General features: G+C 45.1%; 1 protein-coding gene and 1 long non-coding RNA gene across 22 annotated transcripts in view; one reads left to right on the forward strand and one right to left on the reverse strand.

Moving 5' to 3' along the window:
* Window positions 1–21954, forward strand: part of utrn (utrophin) — a 315686-nt gene that overhangs the window by 200059 nt on the left and 93673 nt on the right. For all 21 annotated transcript variants that reach the window (XR_015522994.1, XM_087306271.1, XM_087306280.1 and 18 more), the window contains 3 exons: window positions 3795–4063; window positions 5438–5584; window positions 20017–20095. Coding sequence is in view for 20 of the 21 variants with exons in the window: in XM_087306271.1 (XP_087162397.1) it covers window positions 3795–4063; window positions 5438–5584; window positions 20017–20095 (495 nt within the window). In the remaining variant the exon portion in view is untranslated. The remainder of the gene's footprint in view (window positions 1–3794; window positions 4064–5437; window positions 5585–20016; window positions 20096–21954) is intronic.
* Window positions 6927–18674, reverse strand: LOC147838129 (uncharacterized). The gene is made up of 2 exons (XR_015523019.1): window positions 18421–18674; window positions 6927–14529 (listed from the first exon to the last, which is right to left on the reverse strand). It is a non-coding gene; the product is annotated as an uncharacterized LOC147838129 (long non-coding RNA).

Here is a 21954-nt window from a genome sequence, read left to right on the forward strand (position 1 = left end):
CTCTGGGGCTGCTCTTTGATGTGAGTGTGTGTGTGTGTGTGTGTGTGTGTGTGTGTGTGTGTGATAAGTCGGACGTCTCCTGTCGACACACTCTTAACTGCAGGATCTGATGTCTGGAAAGTTCCAGCACTGTCCGGACACTTCCACTGGGACCCCCGCTGCTACAGCTGATTCACCACTAACATCACAGACCACTTATCAGATAGAGCTAGAGCTGTAGATAGTCTGATAGTGTGTGAGTGTGTGTGTGTGTGTGTGTGTGTGATGTGTCTTTCTGAGGGTGCAAATTCCACATGACTGTGTCTTTTAGGTTATAGATTTAAAGTCTGCATGAACTGGAAGCTGAGACCGTATTTGTTGTGTTTGTATTGTGATGCAGAGAAACAGAATATTAAATGAGTAAACAATGGGCGTGGCTTGTTTTGTTCTACTGCGAGCTGATTGGATGTAGTAAAGTAGGCGTGTCATTCAGAAAGATGGGGGAAAGGGTTTGAGGAGAGTTGTTACAGCCTAACAGACTCCTCCCCCTCACCATTTCTGTTTCTTGTCAAAACTGACAGCTGGAGGGGCGTGGTTAAGTGTGTTAGCTCCGCCCACTACCTCAGACAGACCTAATCTGAGGATTTAACTGAACACAGACAGGAAGTGCATTGTCAGATTTCAAATAAAGATTACAAGGACAAACTATTATTTTGTTCTTAGTGACACGCACAGATGAACTGTTGAGCACAGAACTAGCACTGTCAGCTAACATGAGCAATATGGCTAGATTTGGATTTCCTGTGTACTTTAATATTCCAGATTTGCAGACCTTTTACAGTCAGATTTGCTCCTCTTGATTTGCTCTGGGCTCAGCAGGGCAGTGTGTTCTGATCTCTCCGTCTCTGAACACTGACTGCAATCAAACATTCCCACATTCACAGTTTACCAGTGGTCTTACCAGTGGTCTCCATTCCTCCCCTGATCCCCCTTCATCAAAGAAACACACACACACACTCATGCACACAAACTACACACAGACACACACAAAAACACATACAGACACACAAACATGCACACAAGTGTACACCCATGCACACAAACACATGCATACACACACAAACACATACACAAACCCACTTATACACATAGAAATGCATACATACACACACACACACACATACTTATACACACACACACACACACACACACACACACACATAGAAACGCACAAGCATGCACACAAACACACATGCAAACACACACACACAAATGCACACACTAACACACACACACACACACAAATGCACGCACTCCTACATACACACACACCCAAACACACAGAAACACATATACAAACACCCCCACACACACACACACACAAACACACGCACACACAAACATACACACACACACACACACACACGCACACACAAACATACACACACATATACACACACACATACATACATAAACACACACACACACACACACACATAGAAACACACAAACCCACACACAAGCATGCACACAAACACACATGCAAACACACACACACAAATGCACACACTCACACACACTAACACACACACACACACACACACACACACACACACACACACACTCACACAAATGCACGCACTCCTACATACACACACACCAAAACACACAGAATCACATAAACAAACACCCCCCCCCCCCCCCCCACACACACACACACACATACATACATACATACACAAACACGCACACACCTGCATACACACAAAGAAACACACAAATGCAAACAAACACACACGCACACACAAAAATGCACATTGAAATACACACAAGCGCACAAACACACACATACATAAACACACACACACACATACATACACAAACACGCACACACCAGCATACACACAAAGAAACATGCACACAAATGCACACTCACACACATGCACGCAGAAATACACACAAGCACAAACACATGCACATAAACACACACAAGCATACATCCATGAACACAAACTCAAACACGCACACACACACGTGCAAATACACACACACAAATGTACGGATTGCACACACACACACACAAACACACACACACACACACACACACACACACACACACATACACACACAAACACACACACACACACAAACACACACACACACACACACATACACAAATGCACGCACTCACATATATACACACACATATGCATACACAAGCACACACACCCATACACACATATAAACGCATACACACACAAAGTCACACACACACACACACATACACACACTCGCATACTCACAAAGAAACACACATATACTGCACACACACACACACACAAATGCTCACACTCACACACACACACAAACACACACACACACACACACATACACACACACACACCGCTTACAGAGATGCAATCAAACACTCGCACAAACTCATGTTCTCCAGTTCAGCTGTGTGTTTTAAATGTGTAACTCCGTCTGTTCTGTCATCGAGCGAGCGTAAACAAGCCGGTGCGAGAGGAAGCGTCACTTCCATTTCCACGTTCAACCGCTGGATCTTAATTGAATTTCAGACTCCTCCAGAAACGCTTGAGCGCATTTGAATTGTAAATTGATTCTCGCTTGGCTGAAGCAGAAATATAAAGATGAAGCATAGAGGTGAGCGTTCAGACAAATGGAGAAATCATTGGTGCCGTTTGCGGCGCTGACATTAGCTGAAGTGTCCTCTGAAAGCCTGAGAGAAGGCAGATGGTAATGCTGCGGAGCTGCCTGCAGTCATGCCCGAGGCTTTCCCTAAATTGACCAAACATCTGTGTGCCGTCTCTCTCTCTCTTCAGCTCATTAGTCGAGTGGACTCTTCAGTAAACACACTCTGAAGTGACCTGCGCCGGGCTCATCTGATCAACACGGACGCTTGTGAAGTGGAAAAGCTGAAAGTCAAATTGTGGTCGTGTTGATAAATAGGAGATAAAAACAGGCTGTTTACGTTATTCTGGTGTTGTTTTTTATTTATTTTTTAGAAGCCTGAAAAGTTGACTCAGGCCCCGTTTACACTAATGCATTTTAGTTTGAAAACGCATAAGTTTTGCTACGGTTACGCCATCCGTCCACACTACGCCGGAGTTTTCGAGCGCTGAAAACGGAGCGTTTTGGAAACGATGGAGAGGCTGTTTTCATTCTGAAGCGCTGCTGCTGCGTCTCAGTGTGGATGAGGGAAAACGGAGACATCTGAAAACGGAGGCGGGGCTGCTGAGATTCGCTAGCTGATTGGGGCTTTTGTGTCATTGCGTATCCTTCCCCTATTGGTGAAGCCCCTATCACATGACTATAACACATGGCTTTAACGCTACCGGAAGACAGCAGACCAGCCTTCACTGTAAACAACAACATGGACACAGAAATGGAAGCGTTGTTTGCACTATTGTCTGTTTTACGCTCCATTGTGCAGTTATTCATTTGTTACGTTTAGTAACGTTTCAACCTCGTCGTCTGTCCACAAAAATACCTCTCTTGCTTTCTTTGCCATCGCGTTCATTGTTCAACCGGCGTTTGTTGACTAACAATAACCAAATGCCGAGCGAGACGCATGCTTCCTGTTTATACTAGAACGCGCATGCCCAGAGTGCGCGAATGGTCACGTGATATACGTTTTTGGTGGCGTAGTGTGGATGGAGATATGTTTAGAAATGCTAGTGTGGTCGTTTTGATCCAAAACGCCGTTTTAAAACTAAAATGCACTAGTGTAAACGAGGCCTCAGACTCAGCCAAATGAACGTCACTGAGGTCTTTCCCTGTGTGTGTTTTGCTAGAGTTGACCCCGGAGGAGAAGGCCCAGCGGGTGGCGAAGGCGATCCGCAAGCAGACGGCGGAGGTGTGTGAGCGCTGGGACCGGCTCACGGGACACGCGGGGACCTGGCAGGAGCAGGTAGAGCGGGCGCTAGACAAACTGCAGGACCTCCAGAGCTCCATGGACCAGCTGGACCTGCGTCTGGCCCAGGCCGAGGAGCTGAAGGCGGGATGGCAGCCAGTGGGAGACCTGCTCATAGACTCTCTACAGGACCACATCGATAAAACCACGGTAAGCGTTTATCGATTATTAGTAACTTAAATCCTTGAAAGTTTTTAATATTTAGATACAAAATTAAAACTTATAAAAATGTCTATTTATGTGTGTATTAGATCAGTGGTTCTCAAAGTGGGGGTCGGGACCCCCTAGGGGGTCGCGGGACATTGACAAGGGGTCGCTTGGTGATATCCAAAACTCAAATAAATTTTATTAAACTATTAGAATTACCATATTTTATTCATAATCGACAGAATATAGTATATAAAAATAACAATCAGCACTCAGCCTTTAATTTTAAAAGCAAAATGTAATTAAATCCATAAATGACTTTAAAAAACATTATATGGCTAATAGACTGTTGCATTTTTGTGTTGTCAATAAGCTCATGTTTATATTTGCCTATAGTTGTGTCTGCAACGTTTACATATTTACAGTACAACCACCTTGAAAAATGGGGGTCGCGAGCCACTGATATGATTATTTTTGGGGTCGTGGGCTGAAAAGTTTGGGAACCCCTGTATTAGATCATCTTTACATTAAATTACATAGAAGACGAATGAGCGCTTGTGTTTGGTGTGTGTAATGCAGTGTGTATGGTGTGCAGGACAGTAAATCTGACATGGTTCTCTCTTCCGGCTGCCGTTATCAGTCTCACACTATTGTTTTCCTCTTTCTGAAAGTCTTGATCACACCATCCTAGAGTAATTATCTCATCATTGCGGCTATTAGGATTGTAAATAAGGATTTGTTGACCTCTCCTATTCACTACGCTCTGAGTTTACCAACTATGACCACTTCTGCTGCGGAGAATATGAAAGTGGTCCATTAGGGGTTTTTCACACCGAATACATTTTCAGCGCTCTACTTTTGTATTGTTTTTCAATGTAAACATGCCCTTGATGGATGTGTTTACCATTATGTCTCTGGCATGAACAGACACATGCTCCGTCTCACTGGTTAAAATTCATTATATCTCTGGATTTCTACATTCTTACAAAAAAATGGTGATAATGCAAATAGACAAGTCAGCAAAACACTGTGTAACGTAAAGGAAGCATCATTTATTGGGTGTTGGATGAACATTGGAGAGGGTGAATCAAGTCACCGGCTCTTTTAAGGATTATTGTAGTTAATCATTTTCCTGCCTGAAGCTATTTTTACAGTTTTATCCCACAGTGTCATTCTCACACGTGTGCTGTGAGTCATTTCCAAACACGCCTGCTTATCATTTATTCAGCTTTGTGTTGGGGCGATATGCAGAGATAAAGATGCTAATGCATGCGTGCGTGTGTGTGTGTGTGTGTGTGTGTGTGTGTGTGTGTATGTGTGTGTGTGTGTGTGTGTGTGTGTGTGTGTGTGTGTGTATGTGTGTGTGTGTGTGTTCAGGCGTTTCGGGAGGAAGTGTCTCCTCTGAAGAAGGATGTTGGAGCTGTGAATGATCTGGCCGCTCAGCTTACCCCACTGGATGTCCAGCTGTCCTCCACCACTAACCGTCAGCTGGACAACCTCAACATGCGCTGGAAACTCCTGCAGGTCCTCTGCCTTATTTCCCCATATATGCACTTTTTTTTATTCCATCTTTTATTCGTTCTTTTTGCTCTTTTCCTTTTCTGTACCCGTTCATGTCATTTAGCTTTTCCTGTCCTCCATCTTCCATTCTCTAAACTTTTGATGCTGCTTACTTGCCTGATTAGGCTTTTGCTTTTCTTGCCTTGCCTTGCCTTGCCTCGCTTCACCTCGCCTCTCCTCTCCTCCCCTCCCCTCGCCTTTATTTCCTTGTCTTACCTTTTTGTTCTTTACTTGCCTTGCCTTTCCTTCAGCTAGGCTCGCCTCGCCTCTACTCTCCTCACATCTCCTTGCCTTTTCTTGCCTTGCCTTGCCTTGCCAAGCCTGGCCTAGCATTGCCTAGCATTGCCTTACCTTTCTTAGTCTTTGGCTAGGCTTGCCTCTACTCTCCTCACATCGCCTTGCCTTTCCCTCTTCTTTCCTACCCTTGCCTTGCATCGCCTTGCCTTGCCTTGCATTGCCTCTCCTCCTTCTCTTCTCTTCTCTTGTATTCTCTTCTCTTCTCTTCTCTTCTCACCTCGCCTCACCTCACCTTTCTCTTCCCTTCCCTTCCCTTCCCTTCCCTTCCCTTTCTTCTCCCTTCCCTCTCTTCTCCTCACATCGCCTTGCCTTTCCCTCTTCTTTCCTACCCTTGCCTTGCCTTGCCTTGCATCGCCTTGCCTTGCATTGCCTCTCTTCTCTTGTCTTCTCTTCTCTTCTCTTCTCTTCTCTTCTCTTCTCTTCTCTTCTCTTCTCTTCTCTCCTCACCTCGCCTCACCTTTCTCTTCCCTTCCCTTTCTTCTCCCTTCCCTCTCTTCTCCTCACATCGCCTTGCCTTTCCCTCTCCTTTCCTACCCTTGCTTTGCATTGCCTTGTCTCCTCTCTTCTCTTCTCTTCTCTTCCCTCTGTAACATGAAATTAGCTCATTTTATGAATATTAATAATCAACAACAACGGTTTATTCTTAATTATTAATATTCCGGCTTAAGCTTCAGTCAGTTTGGTCAAACAAACATATGATTGTAAATGATCATGCTCGCGCGACCGAGCGGATTCCCAGATTATGAATATTAATTATCAACAATAACGAATTATTATTAATCATTAATATTCCGGATCAATTTATTGTTAACTTGACCAAACGAACACAAGCAGAGCCGCCGCTCTTCCGAGCGGACACTGTAATTTATTCATTTAGAAAAAAGGGAATTTAATTGCTACTTCTTGTGAAGTAGATTAATCATTCAAAAGTTTTAAACAACTTATAATAGCTAGGCAGGGGAATCTGTATTTCAGTGACATTTTCTCGTGAGGCAAACAATACAATTCATTTGATTATAATGGAATTTATTGACTAGTCAGACGTAACGAACAAACAAACGCACAAACATACATTAAACACAAAACAAAGGTAAACCACGTGGAGATATCGGGTCTATAGAACGTGTAACAGCAAAGAGAAATAGTAAAGCTAGAAAATATAGATTTCAGATTAAAGAGTGACAAAACTTTCAGTTCCACACGCACCATTACGGACCACCAAGGTTATAAAAAAACACCTTTTTGATAAAAGGGGCACAACCTAATCGCATAACTAAAATCACCTGGTTTTTCATGTCTGGAGGTCTCTTTTATGCGTCTCTCTTCCGTCGTGATGAAAACTACTCTTGATGTCCTTTGATGCGTGGAGTTTGTAATGCAGTTCGGACGAACACGATCGCAAACTTTAAACTGAATTTACTTTGCCGGAAAATAAAGAAAACGTGGCGGGAAAAAGTCCATGCGGCTTAGGAAGCCACGTGTGGCCCGAAGGCCACCGTCAATGATGTTCTTCTTTTGGGACGTTCTCTTTCTGCCCAGATGTTTGGGAGGGCAGAATGAGTTATACCTGCGGGTCACGTGACGACCCGTACAGCATTAAGACCAATGATTTCAGGGGAAAGTTTGCGCGCGAACCCTTTCTTTGTCTCAAGGTCCCTCGTATGCAAATTTGAGTGTCCGCCCAAAGCATGCGGACAGGCATTTAATACAGGGGATTAAAGAATAAGGCAATGCTAGTTATGATTTTTCTCTATGCATCATGTGCTGCAAAATATCAGCAGAAACCCATCGGTACCAAACATGGGGGTTTTAAAAGTACATCGACATAATTTTTCATATCCTTACAATATTTATGCTTTACAAAGGCCTAAATGGAACATGCATACAGGTTATAAGAGAGGTTACACAGGTAAGAAAAGTCAGAAATTAGATACAAAGTTTACAAAACATAACACATTGGTTTTGTGCTGGTTCTGGATTTGATGAGTTCATTTTCTTTCTGTCGGAACAGCCTCGTGGGTGTGTGTGTGCGTGTGTGAGCGTATTTGGGCAGGAATGTCTTTGAAGCTTTCCTGCTTATCTCTCCAGTTCCCCTGAACAACTTAAGCTGTCACGAAAATCCAGACTTCTTGGAGCCAGGAGTCGTAAAACCTTCTGACCAAAGCCAGACCGTGATAAAATCAATAAGAAATTTAATCTGTGGACTGTACGCTACATATATCCCCCCTTTGCAACGAAGAAGGTTCGGAGAAAACCTTGTTGGTTGAAATCTAACTTGACGTACAGGATGGGTTGGAGGTGAGTTTCCTTCGACCTCCGTTGCTGGGTCGACGAGTCGTGGCTTAGACTCAAGCAGTTTTGACTTAGCTTCTTCATGCTCTTTCCCCCTTTCCTGGTTTCACGCGGGAAAGCTTTGAGGGGGAGGTCAGGGGTGCACTTGTCCACTGGTGCTTGCATCTTATTGAATGGCGAGGCCCTTGTTAATGTGTGCTTCCCTGTTGTCGGGAGGCACGGGGTGGTAGTTGTTCCGCAGTTTTCCAGAGATGAGTGATAGAGGAGTATAGTTGTTAGGTTGCAGTGGTCTTCTGGTGAGACTGAGATACAGGATCGTGGCTGTATCCTGTGTAGGAAAGGAAGAGAGAGAGAGAGGGAACAGGGGAGAGAGGAGGTGGTGTCTGTGATGACTGTGCTTGGCTGGGCATTCCACTGTGACACCGGTTGCAGGGTCTCTACCCCCTTTCCTGGCTTGTGGCCCAGTGTTTGTTACTCTGGTTGTGATACGTAGGTTTGAGGGTTGGCTGCTTTGCAGCTGAGCGTATACAACCAGGAGTCTTTGCCCTTCCTGTGTGATGTTGGTAGTGCAGGGTGGGTGCCTCTGTCCAAGTTGTTTACATCATCAGAAGATATGCCATGGTCTGGGCTGTGTCGTCGGTGCTGAGAGACACTCTACCCAATTGGTGTACTGGCATATGAGTTCAAGGGGAAGAGAAAGCGAAGGAGAGAAAAACACACAAAAAAAAATTGTTGCTCCTTGTGAGCCCATGGAAGTGTCCCGCCTGATCCATCTGGTTGTCTGATCATGAGAGGATGGTTTCTCTGTGTTGCTGTGGTGCTCGGTGAATCAGCGCCCTGGGCATGTTTTGCTGTGTGCAGGGTCAGTACATTAGCATTACCCCCCTCTGGCTCTGAGGCAGCACGAACTGTGGTGTCGTGGGGTCTTCAGGGACAACTCAAAAAGGATTCACACACACTTGTTTTTTTAAGATGTAGGAGGTGTTGAGTGACATCTGTGTTGAAGCTGAGGTCAGACAGAAGGATCGGGTGGTAGGTGGGGTGAGTGGTGGAAACAAAAAACAACAGGAGACAAAGTAAAGGTAAAAATAAACCTGGTCTGACGTGAGGTGTCAGACGCCTATGTGGTCGCAATGTCGTTTGTCGACATTTGTCGGGCTGGTGAGATTGAATGTGGCAGCTAGGCTAGGCAGGGTTGTTGGCTGCCGGTTACAGCTGCCAGATCTCGGGGTTTTGGTTGGGTGGTGACCATGGTCCACCGTGTGATGCACCTTCTTGGTAAGGGCATCGGTCCAGTCATTCAGGTCCTTGTCAGTGCCTGAAAGTTTGAATTGTTCTTATCTTCTTCTGTAGACGACCATGATGTGGTTGTCAGTGTTGTGGTCGCCTACTTGGGAAGAAGAAAAAGTGTTGACGTTTCACGGGCTTGTGGTGGGCAGTTCTGAAGCCTTTTGTTTCCCCCCCTGGGAGGTGGAACGTGAAACAGAGTCTAGCAAGTTGGAGTCTGCAGCTAAGTGCACTCTGATGTCATGGGCTGCTGTGCTTTGAAGGGTTACAATGGTGGCTGCCATTTCTGCATACTGCGGTGGTTGTGGGAGCATCCATCGACACAGGTTGTGGGCATACCTTGGCACGCATTCTCATCCCAGTACTTGGGAGTTCTTGAATGACAGGTTGGCAGAGGTGGCTGGGGTTCCTCCTCTACAGCGTTGCAAATTGTCTGTCAGTTGTACAGTCTTGGTAAACAGCTATGCTGTTACCCAGCGTGGATTTGTGGCTTAAGGTGTAACAAGTGTCAATACAGTGGCCCTAGGGGGCCATCGGCCGCATGGCCGTACTGGCGTTAGTCTTTATGCCATCCCGGATGTGCTGACTGTTCAGTAACATGACAGGTTGGTGGCAGGTGTCTATGATGGTTTTAGTGCTCCAAAGAAGTTGGAGAATAGCTGTTGAAATGGCACCCACCGTGCAGAGCGATGTTGTTACACAGTCTTAGTATTTGCCTTCTGGCGCAAGGAGTGTCTTACTTGCATATGCCCAGACGTTGTCTCACTTCAATCGTGGCCAGCTGTTGACCTTCCGTCAAACAGAAGGAGAGCCCTTTTTGACAGGGTGGTCACGGGTCGAGAAGTCTTTGAACAGTTCTTAATGACGTGTCTGGAGTAGTTGCACCCCCTTAGGGAGCCGCTCAGTTCAGAGACCTTGCTAGGCGGTAGTCTTTGCGCTAGCCACAGTCAACTGTTGTAGGCCATGGTCTATCTCCTTTGAGTGGCCAGACACGGTGGTACTTTCATTAAGGATGTCATCAACGTAGATGAGGTTACCTCTAACATAAGCATCGGGATATGCTTTGTTCAGGAGGGTGTTGCTTTCGGCTGGTGAGTTGGCCTAGCCGACGGGGCACCTCATGATCGTTTAGTGTCTGTTGTTCAAGGTGAAAGCTAGCTTATGCTGGTCATTTGGATGTACAGGTATCGTCCAGAAGGCGGGGACCACATCAAGCGTTGAGGAGATGGTTGGTCCTTGAATTCTGGGCACTTCCTGTTCCGGTGGTGTCGTTGGCCCTCGTGACAATGGCATTTGCTGATTTAGCTTTCTATGGTCAGGCACCCTTCGACCCTGGGCTTGAGGACGGGCCAGATGGGTGCCGAGCAGGTTTTGTTGCATAGCCCGATGTCCTTTTCCCAGCATGGAGTTGGATATTTCCATGTGAATGTCAGTGGGACTTGCAGTCTAAAGAGTCTTTAGTGAGGGCACCGTGGTAGTTATACAGGATGTGCTGACGTTTGTCGGTTGGCCTCATCCTGCGTGGCCTCAGTATGTCTGTTCTGTTGAGGAAAGTGCCCTGTCTTCATCCATGTTAGTGATGGGGTGACGAGTGGCTGGGCACACGGCAAGGAGTTAGTCCTCTGTGAGCTCACTTCTGCCTACCGGTTCTTTGTTTACTGGTAAGACAGACGTGAGTGTGGCGAGCTGGAATGGAACAGTATAGTCTGTGTTTTCTAAGCTCCCCTCTGGTGTCGTTGCATGTAGGGTGAGGCCACTAATTGGCCCAAGAGTTCAAAGTCATGGAACTCGTAGCTGACCAATCGTCCCAGTAGGTAGTTTTTGGGGATTTTTATGTCAGTTGCCATGCAGCTATTACACAAGACCTATACTGTTCATGAGGACAGTTCAATTTAGGGTATGGCTTCCAGGTTGAGGCCCAGTTTTATGCCTTTTGTTGTTGGCTGGAAGAAAACCCAATGTATGGTTTAGAGTTCGGCCTTTCGTATGGAGAGCCATATAGAGCACCTGTTTGTATAGGCTGGCACCACAGAGTCTTGTTTGATGATGACAGAGCAGGCCTCTGGCATGGTCTGGCCTGAGTGGGGCTTCTTGAGGGTGACAGCCATCGTTGTTGGCTGTGAGAAGTGTGGGTGCCTATCACCGGTCGTTAAAGGTGTCTATATATATGCCTGAAGATGTATCAGGCTATTAGCTCTGATGTAAACATCATGCGGCGGGGCCGCGAGAGTTAGGACGGGATGGGTCAACCATCCGCCGTTCCGATTCAAGTTCAATGTGCAAATGCTGTTGGCAGTTGTCATGTGTGAGAGTTCAGCATTTGGGCAGTGGTGTGTATGCTTGTTAGTTGAACACAGGTCTGGGGTTGTGTTCAGGCGGAGTGTCGCACCACGCGAGGCTGATGGCTGCTGGGTTGTCTGCTCACAGTGCAAGTACAATGTCATTCACAGTCCGGTTATTCAACATTAAGCCCTTTGAGGCCTGGGGCAGCAAGCGTTGGGGTTGCTAGCTGGTTTGAAGGCTGCAGAGTAGCGACCTTGACCCCCTCTATGTGGTTGAGTTTGGGTTCTCGCGGGTTCCAGCAGTTTCCCGCGACCTCGGTGACCTGACAGTCTGTTGGGGTTGACCTGACGGCTGTGAGCAAGTTCTCGCACTTGGGCCCAGATTTTAAAGGGGTTCAAAGTTCGAAAGAGGTTCAAACATATCCGGCGGATTTTTACCATTCAGCAGCAGGTATGTGCCCATTGGCGACGGGTACACGGGGTGCACTGCAGTCATGGGACAGTAGTTACTTGAATGGGAGCGATGTATGTGAGTTGAACCTCAGTTGGGCTGTATGATTTGCACAATCAGCCTGCCTGGTTGGCAATTAAGTGTTCGTTTTAGTCTCTGAGCTCTTGCTTTGAGTTACTCAAACAGGAAAGATGACATTATTGTGAGGTCTGCTGCCGTGCTGACACGCGTTTTTCATCTTTCTTTCATCTCCACGGTTACAGCCAAGTAGCGCGTTGTTGCCACGCCATTTTGGTCAGGTTCCCCAAGAGTTGAAGTGCAGGGGCCTGAGCAGTTGTTTGTACGCAGGTGTGGCTGGTTGGTGAGCTGTGGCTCGGGAGGTAAACAGACAACCAGACCAGTGTTTCCTGGTACCTGAGGTTTCAAGCATGGTGGCACTGGCTGCTTCTTGGGGGAAGCGTGATGCTGCAGTTAGATACACAGTCTTTAGCTTGTGTTGGACTCGCAGTACTCTGCGGGGATGAAGCAAAAAGCAGGTGTTCAGGGGGGTAAATGGTTTTGGACCCCCTCTAGTCATAAGGAGTCTGGCTTGACTTCCTGTAGGGCCCCTTCAAGCTTTTAGCAGTTCTGCTGCTCATGACGCCACTGTGCCGTTGTTTGGTGTCAGGTTTTCACCTTTGGCTTTCTCTGGCGTGTAACTAGCTGGATGCTGGTTGCTTGAGCTCCTAGCTACTGCAGGTTGGTCATTCCTTGGTTGCTGTTAGGCTCCTTTTGGGCTGCTTGTGGTGAGTGGCTTGTCCCAGTGTGTCCCTGAGCATCCTGTCTGGTGTTGGGACATGCGCCTTCCTGGCGGTGCTGTCCTCTGCTGGCGGAGAAAGGCTTTAACTCACTGTTGGAAGTCTTGCGGCTGGGAAACAGTAGCGTGCCTTTTAAAGTCAGCTCCGGATGAGACTCTGAGACAGGGTAGCTTGTAGGTGTTTGACAGTCTTTCAAAGCAGTCTTTGTTTTACACAGATTTTATGAGCTAAACTCTGCCGCTGTTGGGTGGTCAGGGCGTGGGGGCAGGGCATTGCCCGTGTGCGGACTCACCACAGAAAGCAGGCTTTTGAGTGAGAGAGGATCTGGAAGGTGAACTCCTCCTCCGTCCGTGGCTCATTTCCTGTCTCGAAGTAGGGTTGGTGTAGTCGACTGCAGTATGCTTGTGAGGTCTCTTGGCTGTTCTGAGACCCATGGCGACAATCAGTCCTTACTCTGACATGGGGTCAGGTAAAACACTCTAGTAAGAGCTCTTGCATCGGCTCGTAATCTGCTTTGATGGCACGGCGCTGTTGATTCAGGAAACTTCTTGCCTCACGGCTCGAAGTAATTCTTAGCAGATACAGTTTGTCACAGAGAGTGGCACTTGGCCTCTGTGTAAAAGTGTAAAAGTCAATGTCTTAGAATTAGGGGTGCGTGTCGTCACCTCCAGCAGGGTTTGGGTGAAAGTTGGCATTTCCCTAGCCAGCTGGTTCAAGTCTTTGGCTGACAGATGGTGTCTGTCATGGGGGACCCCTTTGGAGGGAGTCCTGGCCCTGTGTTGCTGACGGGCGTTGCTGGAATGCTGGCTGGCGGGGCAGCATGAGTTGGATTCACCCCCCTCTGCTGGTCTATCCAGTCTTGGCTTTTGGGGCTGACTGTGGCACTTCCCTTTTCAGGTAGTCTCATGGGTTGTAGGAATGTGACAGTTCTGGGTGACTCTGTCAAGTTCATGCATAAAGTCTTTTAGTTGGGTTCCGTGTTGGAATTTTGCTTGGGCCCTCAGCTGTTGACTTTAGAGGCTTTGACCCGAGCTTCACTGTCTTTAGTTCTGCTCTTTACAATAGTGTTTCAGCTTGTAGCTTTACACTCAGTTCATCTTTGGCTTTCTCCTCTCGTCGCTCCTTGTGTGCGTTGTCCGCTTGTAGCTCCATCGGGGCGCGTGTAGTCCGTCCATTTGCTCCAGAAGTTCGGCGTCCTTTTCCCTCGTCGTCTTGCAGGCGTCCTGGGCTCGATGCTCCAGCTGGTTGAGACCCTTTCCTATGGGTCTGGCCGGTGCAAGGGTGAGGTGTGTCAGGGCCCTGGAGAGTTGAGTCTGGGCTTGGCTGTCATGGCTCTGGGCTAGGTCGTTCGCCCTCAGCGGATTAATGCAGACGTCCAGCTGTTCTCTGCTTGGCCGCTGCAGCTCCATGGCGTCGTTGGGCAGGAGGTTGTGGGTTAAGCACTTAACCAGGCCTCCAGTTGGTCCCAGTGAGCAGCGGGCTGGGCGCACTTGACATGCTGGTCTGTTGGGTGAGACAGAGATCACAAGGGAGAGAGAGACCCACATGGCCAAATCGAGTGGATGTTAGCATTGTGCTATATTATTAGTCTGACAGGATTGTCAGCTAGGGGGTATGAGCCGGCTAGACGTTGGTCCTTCTAAGGATCCACTGGGGGCCGGACAATTCGGATGTCGAATCTGGGTGGCTAGATAACAGTTGATATCTATGTACTGGCCTCAAGGCTTTTAGTCATGCGCTAGGCTGTGCAAATTATCAATCAATTATTTAAATCACCCTGGTGGTTCTCAATAGCGTGGTCTCTGAGCAGGTCAAAGTAAATAAAAATAATTAAGTAAATAAAAATAACAGTAACCCAAAAACAAAAATGAATAATACTAACGTTAAGTTAGACAAAAAGGCACCTCGCTCGGACGAACGAGTGTACAGGGAAAGAAAAATGAAAGAAAATACTAATATGGATATCAGTAAATATGAATAAAAATAAAAAAACTGAAAGACAGACAAGGATGAGAAACAAGGGAGAAAGAGAGAGAGAGAGAATAGCAAAACCTATGGGCATGTCTAAAACGTTCGTTTTATAGTCCTGTAGTGGGCTAAGTTTAGACTAGGTTTTACATGCTATTTACACTTGGTGGTGAGTGAAAGGCAATCAGATGAAGGTCGCAAGAGCGTGCTATCTGGCTAGACTTTCCCCAACTCCTACTGCAGTCGCTATCAGATCACTTGCCTATAATGTAACTCGGTTGTGAACTCACACAGCGTACGCTTTTAGCACAATACGTAGCACTCAAGAAAGTCACTGACCGCCTGGCATGATTCAAAATTGGGTTTTGCCTGATGATTCCGGTGCCGCACTAGGCCTGTAGAATGAGGTGGCCAATCTCACTCAGGCGGGCACGTGTGTGGAATCATGACAGGGTAATTAACCAAGATTGATCGTATGCCAGTTGACACGGACGGTGCTTCTTGGAGTACGATTGCTGATGCCACTGTGATCCACACAAGCCGGAGAGACAAAACGCCAAGGTATCTAACGCCTCCTTCAGCAGGGGTCAGTTATGTCAGACAGATGAACCCAATCTTTTGATCTGCAACCTGAATAACCTGTACGCTTAACCACACAAGCACAGAGGACTCGGGTCCGGATACGGGCAGTACTATGGATCTACTATTCTGGGCGAGCCAGTTGGAGTAGGAATCTTAGTATGCTGTAGTATCTGATGGATAGAGAAGGTTATCACCCTGTGATGGAGGGAGGCTAAAGGAAAATTAAATCGGCATAAAAGAATCTAAAAGAGTAATCATAATAATCCCCTATAGGTAAAAGCAGTACAAGACGGCTTAGAAAATGTAGAAAGAGTGCCTTAGTATTCAGGGGCATCTACAAACATTAATGGGTTAGCCCAACATGTTTTTATCAGATGTGGGATCTATAGATTGATAGCTCTGAATTTAGCTTCAGACTAATACTTGCCCTAATATAGTTATACTTTCCCTATAACCTAAGAGGTGAGGGAATAAATAAGGCATGAGGAAAAGATGGAGAAAAAAAAAATCAAAAGGGAAGAAAAATTATGCCTATTAATGATAATAATAGAGAGATTAAAGGCTATTCCCCAAATAGCAAAACCAACAAAATCAAAATTAAACATGACCTAAGTTTAGAATAGATTATTGGGAACTTGATTAAAAATCAAGTAATAACAAAATAAACTGGACAACGGTATTAAAATGAAAAAGACAGAAGGCAGAAAATTAATAAAAAAATTGAAAGCAACAAAATAATTCATAATACCAAAGAAATAAAAAACAGACCAATAATCTATACTCAGGTAACTAAACTATTGTTTGGATAAAATGATAACAGGGAAAATAAAATGCTTAATCGAAATTAAAACAAATTAACTCCAAACTGTTTGACCATTTCAGACCACTTGAGACACAATGGTGGGCGGAACTGATGTGAGGAGAGCAGAAGGAGACAGGGGGAGATGTTTCCGAGTTGCACTTCACATTCGGTTAGCCTTGTGCTAAAGTTTGTTAACGTTACAAAATGTGAAGGGTTGGTTTGCTTAAGCATTAGCTGGCGTTAGCCGCTAGCAAGTTGTTACGCTTCGCATCCGGTTAGCCTTGTGCTAACAGTTTGGTAATATTAAGACGCGAAGGGTTAGTTTACTTTAAGGCTAGTCGTTAGAAGCTAGCGAGTGGTTTTGCCCTGTGAAGTAAACCGCGTCACCAACTCTGCCTCCTGAAAGGCGGATCTTATGCTTTGGGGTGGTGACTCCGTCATTCACGCATGCGTGCGCGTGCACGAGTTACGTGGACGAGGAGTCAATGAGCGCTCGAAGAGCCGATTTATGAATGGGAGGAGTTCTCAGTCATAACTTGGTATGCGGCTGACTTCACGAAGGCAAAGCGCGAACCACTAAGATTCGCACAAGCGGTCATTATATATCATGTTGCCGTAACATTGATAATAATATTCGACCATTACAATTAGACAAACAAACATAAAATGCGAGACGTCTCTCGAGGCGGTGCACGTTTGTACACAGATTTGGTCCGGACGAACATAACTGAAATATGGGAATTCACATCCATATCAGATTTTGGTACCATTTAAAAACACGCTTATGGTTCTGAGAATTCCTTTCGTCAGAAAGCGGTTAACAGGCAAGCTTGCAGCTCCCGAAATACATTAATTTAGAACCGTCCAGCAGTTCTGAAATTAATTTCGCACGGCGGCGAAGCAAAGAGGTTAAACGTTAGGCAGCTAATCTAACAGTTTGAAACCACGGGAGAAAATAGTCTAGAGGTTTTCTAGCTATAAAGGCCTTTTAAACGGACAGGTTTGGGGTTTCCAAACTGTCTTACAAGCGCTGAGAGAGGTGTCTTTTCCTCCGACAGGCACACTATATTTAAATGATTTGCAGAACGTGCGTCTCAGCAAAATCGATTTAAAATATATATGAACTGCAGTTTAAATTGTTACACTCTACACGAGCAGCTCTCTGCTGTGTTTAGTGAACAGAATGGCTGAAGGAGGCTTTTCGTCCTTCCAGTTTTGAAGAAAAGGAAATGCTTCTCGCGGTCCTTTTTTTTCTATTATAGCGCGCTTAATAAATCACCATGAATTGAAAAGTTTGTTTCACAGAAAATGTTTGGAAAACTGCCTGCATTCTCCACCAATATATGTAACATGAAATTAGCTCATTTTATGAATATTAATAATCAACAACAACGGTTTATTCTTAATTATTAATATTCCGGCTTAAGCTTCAGTCAGTTTGGTCAAACAAACATATGATTGTAAATGATCATGCTCGCGCGACCGAGCGGATTCCCAGATTATGAATATTAATTATCAACAATAACGAATTATTATTAATCATTAATATTCCGGATCAATTTATTGTTAACTTGACCAAACGAACACAAGCAGAGCCGCCGCTCTTCCGAGCGGACACTGTAATTTATTCATTTAGAAAAAAGGGAATTTAATTGCTACTTCTTGTGAAGTAGATTAATCATTCAAAAGTTTTAAACAACTTATAATAGCTAGGCAGGGGAATCTGTATTTCAGTGACATTTTCTCGTGAGGCAAACAATACAATTCATTTGATTATAATGGAATTTATTGACTAGTCAGACGTAACGAACAAACAAACGCACAAACATACATTAAACACAAAACAAAGGTAAACCACGTGGAGATATCGGGTCTATAGAACGTGTAACAGCAAAGAGAAATAGTAAAGCTAGAAAATATAGATTTCAGATTAAAGAGTGACAAAACTTTCAGTTCCACACGCACCATTACGGACCACCAAGGTTATAAAAAAACACCTTTTTGATAAAAGGGGCACAACCTAATCGCATAACTAAAATCACCTGGTTTTTCATGTCTGGAGGTCTCTTTTATGCGTCTCTCTTCCGTCGTGATGAAAACTACTCTTGATGTCCTTTGATGCGTGGAGTTTGTAATGCAGTTCGGACGAACACGATCGCAAACTTTAAACTGAATTTACTTTGCCGGAAAATAAAGAAAACGTGGCGGGAAAAAGTCCATGCGGCTTAGGAAGCCACGTGTGGCCCGAAGGCCACCGTCAATGATGTTCTTCTTTTGGGACGTTCTCTTTCTGCCCAGATGTTTGGGAGGGCAGAATGAGTTATACCTGCGGGTCACGTGACGACCCGTACAGCATTAAGACCAATGATTTCAGGGGAAAGTTTGCGCGCGAACCCTTTCTTTGTCTCAAGGTCCCTCGTATGCAAATTTGAGTGTCCGCCCAAAGCATGCGGACAGGCATTTAATACAGGGGATTAAAGAATAAGGCAATGCTAGTTATGATTTTTCTCTATGCATCATGTGCTGCAAAATATCAGCAGAAACCCATCGGTACCAAACATGGGGGTTTTAAAAGTACATCGACATAATTTTTCATATCCTTACAATATTTATGCTTTACAAAGGCCTAAATGGAACATGCATACAGGTTATAAGAGAGGTTACACAGGTAAGAAAAGTCAGAAATTAGATACAAAGTTTACAAAACATAACACATTGGTTTTGTGCTGGTTCTGGATTTGATGAGTTCATTTTCTTTCTGTCGGAACAGCCTCGTGGGTGTGTGTGTGCGTGTGTGAGCGTATTTGGGCAGGAATGTCTTTGAAGCTTTCCTGCTTATCTCTCCAGTTCCCCTGAACAACTTAAGCTGTCACGAAAATCCAGACTTCTTGGAGCCAGGAGTCGTAAAACCTTCTGACCAAAGCCAGACCGTGATAAAATCAATAAGAAATTTAATCTGTGGACTGTACGCTACACCTCTCTTCTCCTCGCCTCACCTCACCTTTATCTTCCCTTCACTTCCCTTTCTTCTCCCTTACCTCTCCTCGCCTCGTCTTGCCTTTACTTTCCCTTCCTTCTCCTTCTCCTTCTCCCTCTCCTCTCATTTCCTTTCCTTTTCATATGACATTTTATTTATTATTCTTTATATATATATATTTATATTTATATTTGACTTTGATTTCTTTCTGTTTTCCCTTTTTCCTTTTCCCAATTCCTGATTTTTCCCTGTCCCACTGGTTGTCTGTTTCCTTTTGCTTTTCGTTCATTTTAGTTTATCCTCTATTTCTTTGATGTATGATAAGTGATTCAGATCAAGCCATTTTAAGAACACTTCTACTTATTATTATATTTGAAAGTGTTTTTTTTTCTTTCATCTGCGTGTCTGAGAGTGCATGCTGTCCTCGGTATTGTATTCAGAAAGAGTTGTGTGTGTGAGTGTGTGTGTGCTACATGTGAGGATTGTTTAAAACACTTCCCCAGAGTGCAGGAAGACACACTCTGACTGTGTGCGTTCATTACTGTCTTTCATATTCTGCGTTTTGTTCCCTGCTGTGGCTGTTTGGATGCATTTTTTCCAGCTTGTTTGTGACATTTCGTTTAGCGACCAACCTTCTCCCGCTGTCTGTTTCTGTCTGCAGGCGGCTGTAGAAGACAGGTTGAAGCTCTTGCGGGAAGCACACAGGGATTTTGGACCTTCCTCTCAACATTTCTTATCCAGTAAGTGACTAACAGTAGAAAACAGATGAATATATCACACACACTCCTGTCAATGCCATCTCTACTGGCTAAAAAGTTAGCAAGACAAAGATGAAGCCATCCCTGCTGAACAGAGCCGTTTCGACTGGCATGAATGTTTAGTGATTAGTACTAGTTTGGTTCTGGTCTAGATGAAGGATCAATATTTATATGCAGTTTCTCAGCAGCTAGTAAAGTTTTACCTAGTAGTTAGTTGACCAATATATAACCATGTTGTTTTATATATAACCAATATATAAACATGTCGATATTTCGGCTTGTTAAACCTTGTGAACAGCTCTGTGAAGGTGTAAAACCCGTGGATCTTTTAGAGCAACTTGTTTTAGTTGTTATTTAATGTTTTTTTTGGATCCTCATGAAATATTCAGAGATGTGTAATTGCCTGTGCGGTGTTAATGTAATCAGTGTGACTGAAATTTGCCAGTTCGCTCACATCAAGGGGACAAAAATAATTAAAACTTATTTGACTCTAATTGACACAAGTTTACGCTCGCTTGCAGACAGTCACTGCCAGCCATCAAATATTAAACAGGCCGAGTCAGACCGTGTGGAAAATCAGACACCACAACACACACACACACACACACACACACACACACACACACACACACACACACACACACACACACACACACACACACACACACACACACACACACACACACACACACACACTTCTGCTGTGGTAAACCGGTTGTGTTTAATAATTCAGAGGTTAATCGTCCACTTATTTTCTGTTTCAGTGGCCTGTCAAGAGCAGCCATTAACACACACACTCTCGTTTTAGTTTATCACGTTTAATGTGTCCTTTATTGCCAGTGAAAATGTGCCAATTAGATTAAATGAAATAACCAGATGAAGCAATAACAGTACATTAAATTGCCTCTCACCTCAGTGACACCCAACAGATAAGAACTTTTTTTTTTTTCCCCTTACTTCAGTCCATGTGTTACAACTAGGGCTGTCAGCTCACACGGAGTTCATTTCATTCATTTTCCTTCAGCTTAGTGCCTAATTATCAGGGGTCACCACAGCGGAATGAACCGCCAATTATTCCAGCATACGTTGCACACAGTGGATGCCCTTTCAGCCGCAACCTAGTACTGGGAAACACCCATAGACTCTCATTCACACACACACACACACACACACACACACTCATTCATTTATTTTCTTGTCGGCTTAGTCCCTTTATTAATCCAGGGTTGCCACAGCGGAATGAACCGGCAACTTATCCAGCAAGTTTTTTACGCAGCAGATCCGCATCCGCCCTTTCAGCCGCAACCCATCTCTGGGAAACATCCACACACACACTCATACACTACGGACAATTTAGCCTACCCAATTCACCTGTACCGCATGTCTTTGGACTGTGGGGGAAACCGGAGCACCCGGAGGAAACCCACACGAATCCAGGGAGAACATGCAAACTCCACACAGAAACACCAACTGAGCCGAGGATTGAACCAGCGACCTTCTTGCTTTGAGGCGAACGTGCTACCCACTGCGCCACTGCGTTGCCACACACACACACTCATATTCGGATACATGGCGGATGCGGCACATGCAGATAAATCACGATATTTGCAGATTCGCATCATGGGCGGGACTTCTGTCTGCCCGGTGACTTTAGCTTCATTGCTAAATGGCTAACATGGATTTTGTTGAGAGAAAAGCTGTGTTTATGTGCTTTAGGAAGGCTGAAAAACAGCGTCGATTCGCTTGGAGCAGTGTCTGAGTCCACTAGATCCTTTCAGATGTGCACTATACTTTGATGATGGAAGCTTTCTAACTGTTGTTTGGTGTTGGCAGTAGGATTT

The sequence above is a fragment of the Danio rerio genome, chromosome 23, assembly GCF_052040795.2.
Source record: "Danio rerio strain M-AB ecotype USA chromosome 23, GRCz13ab, whole genome shotgun sequence".
In the NCBI taxonomy this organism is placed as follows: domain Eukaryota; kingdom Metazoa; phylum Chordata; class Actinopteri; order Cypriniformes; family Danionidae; genus Danio; species Danio rerio.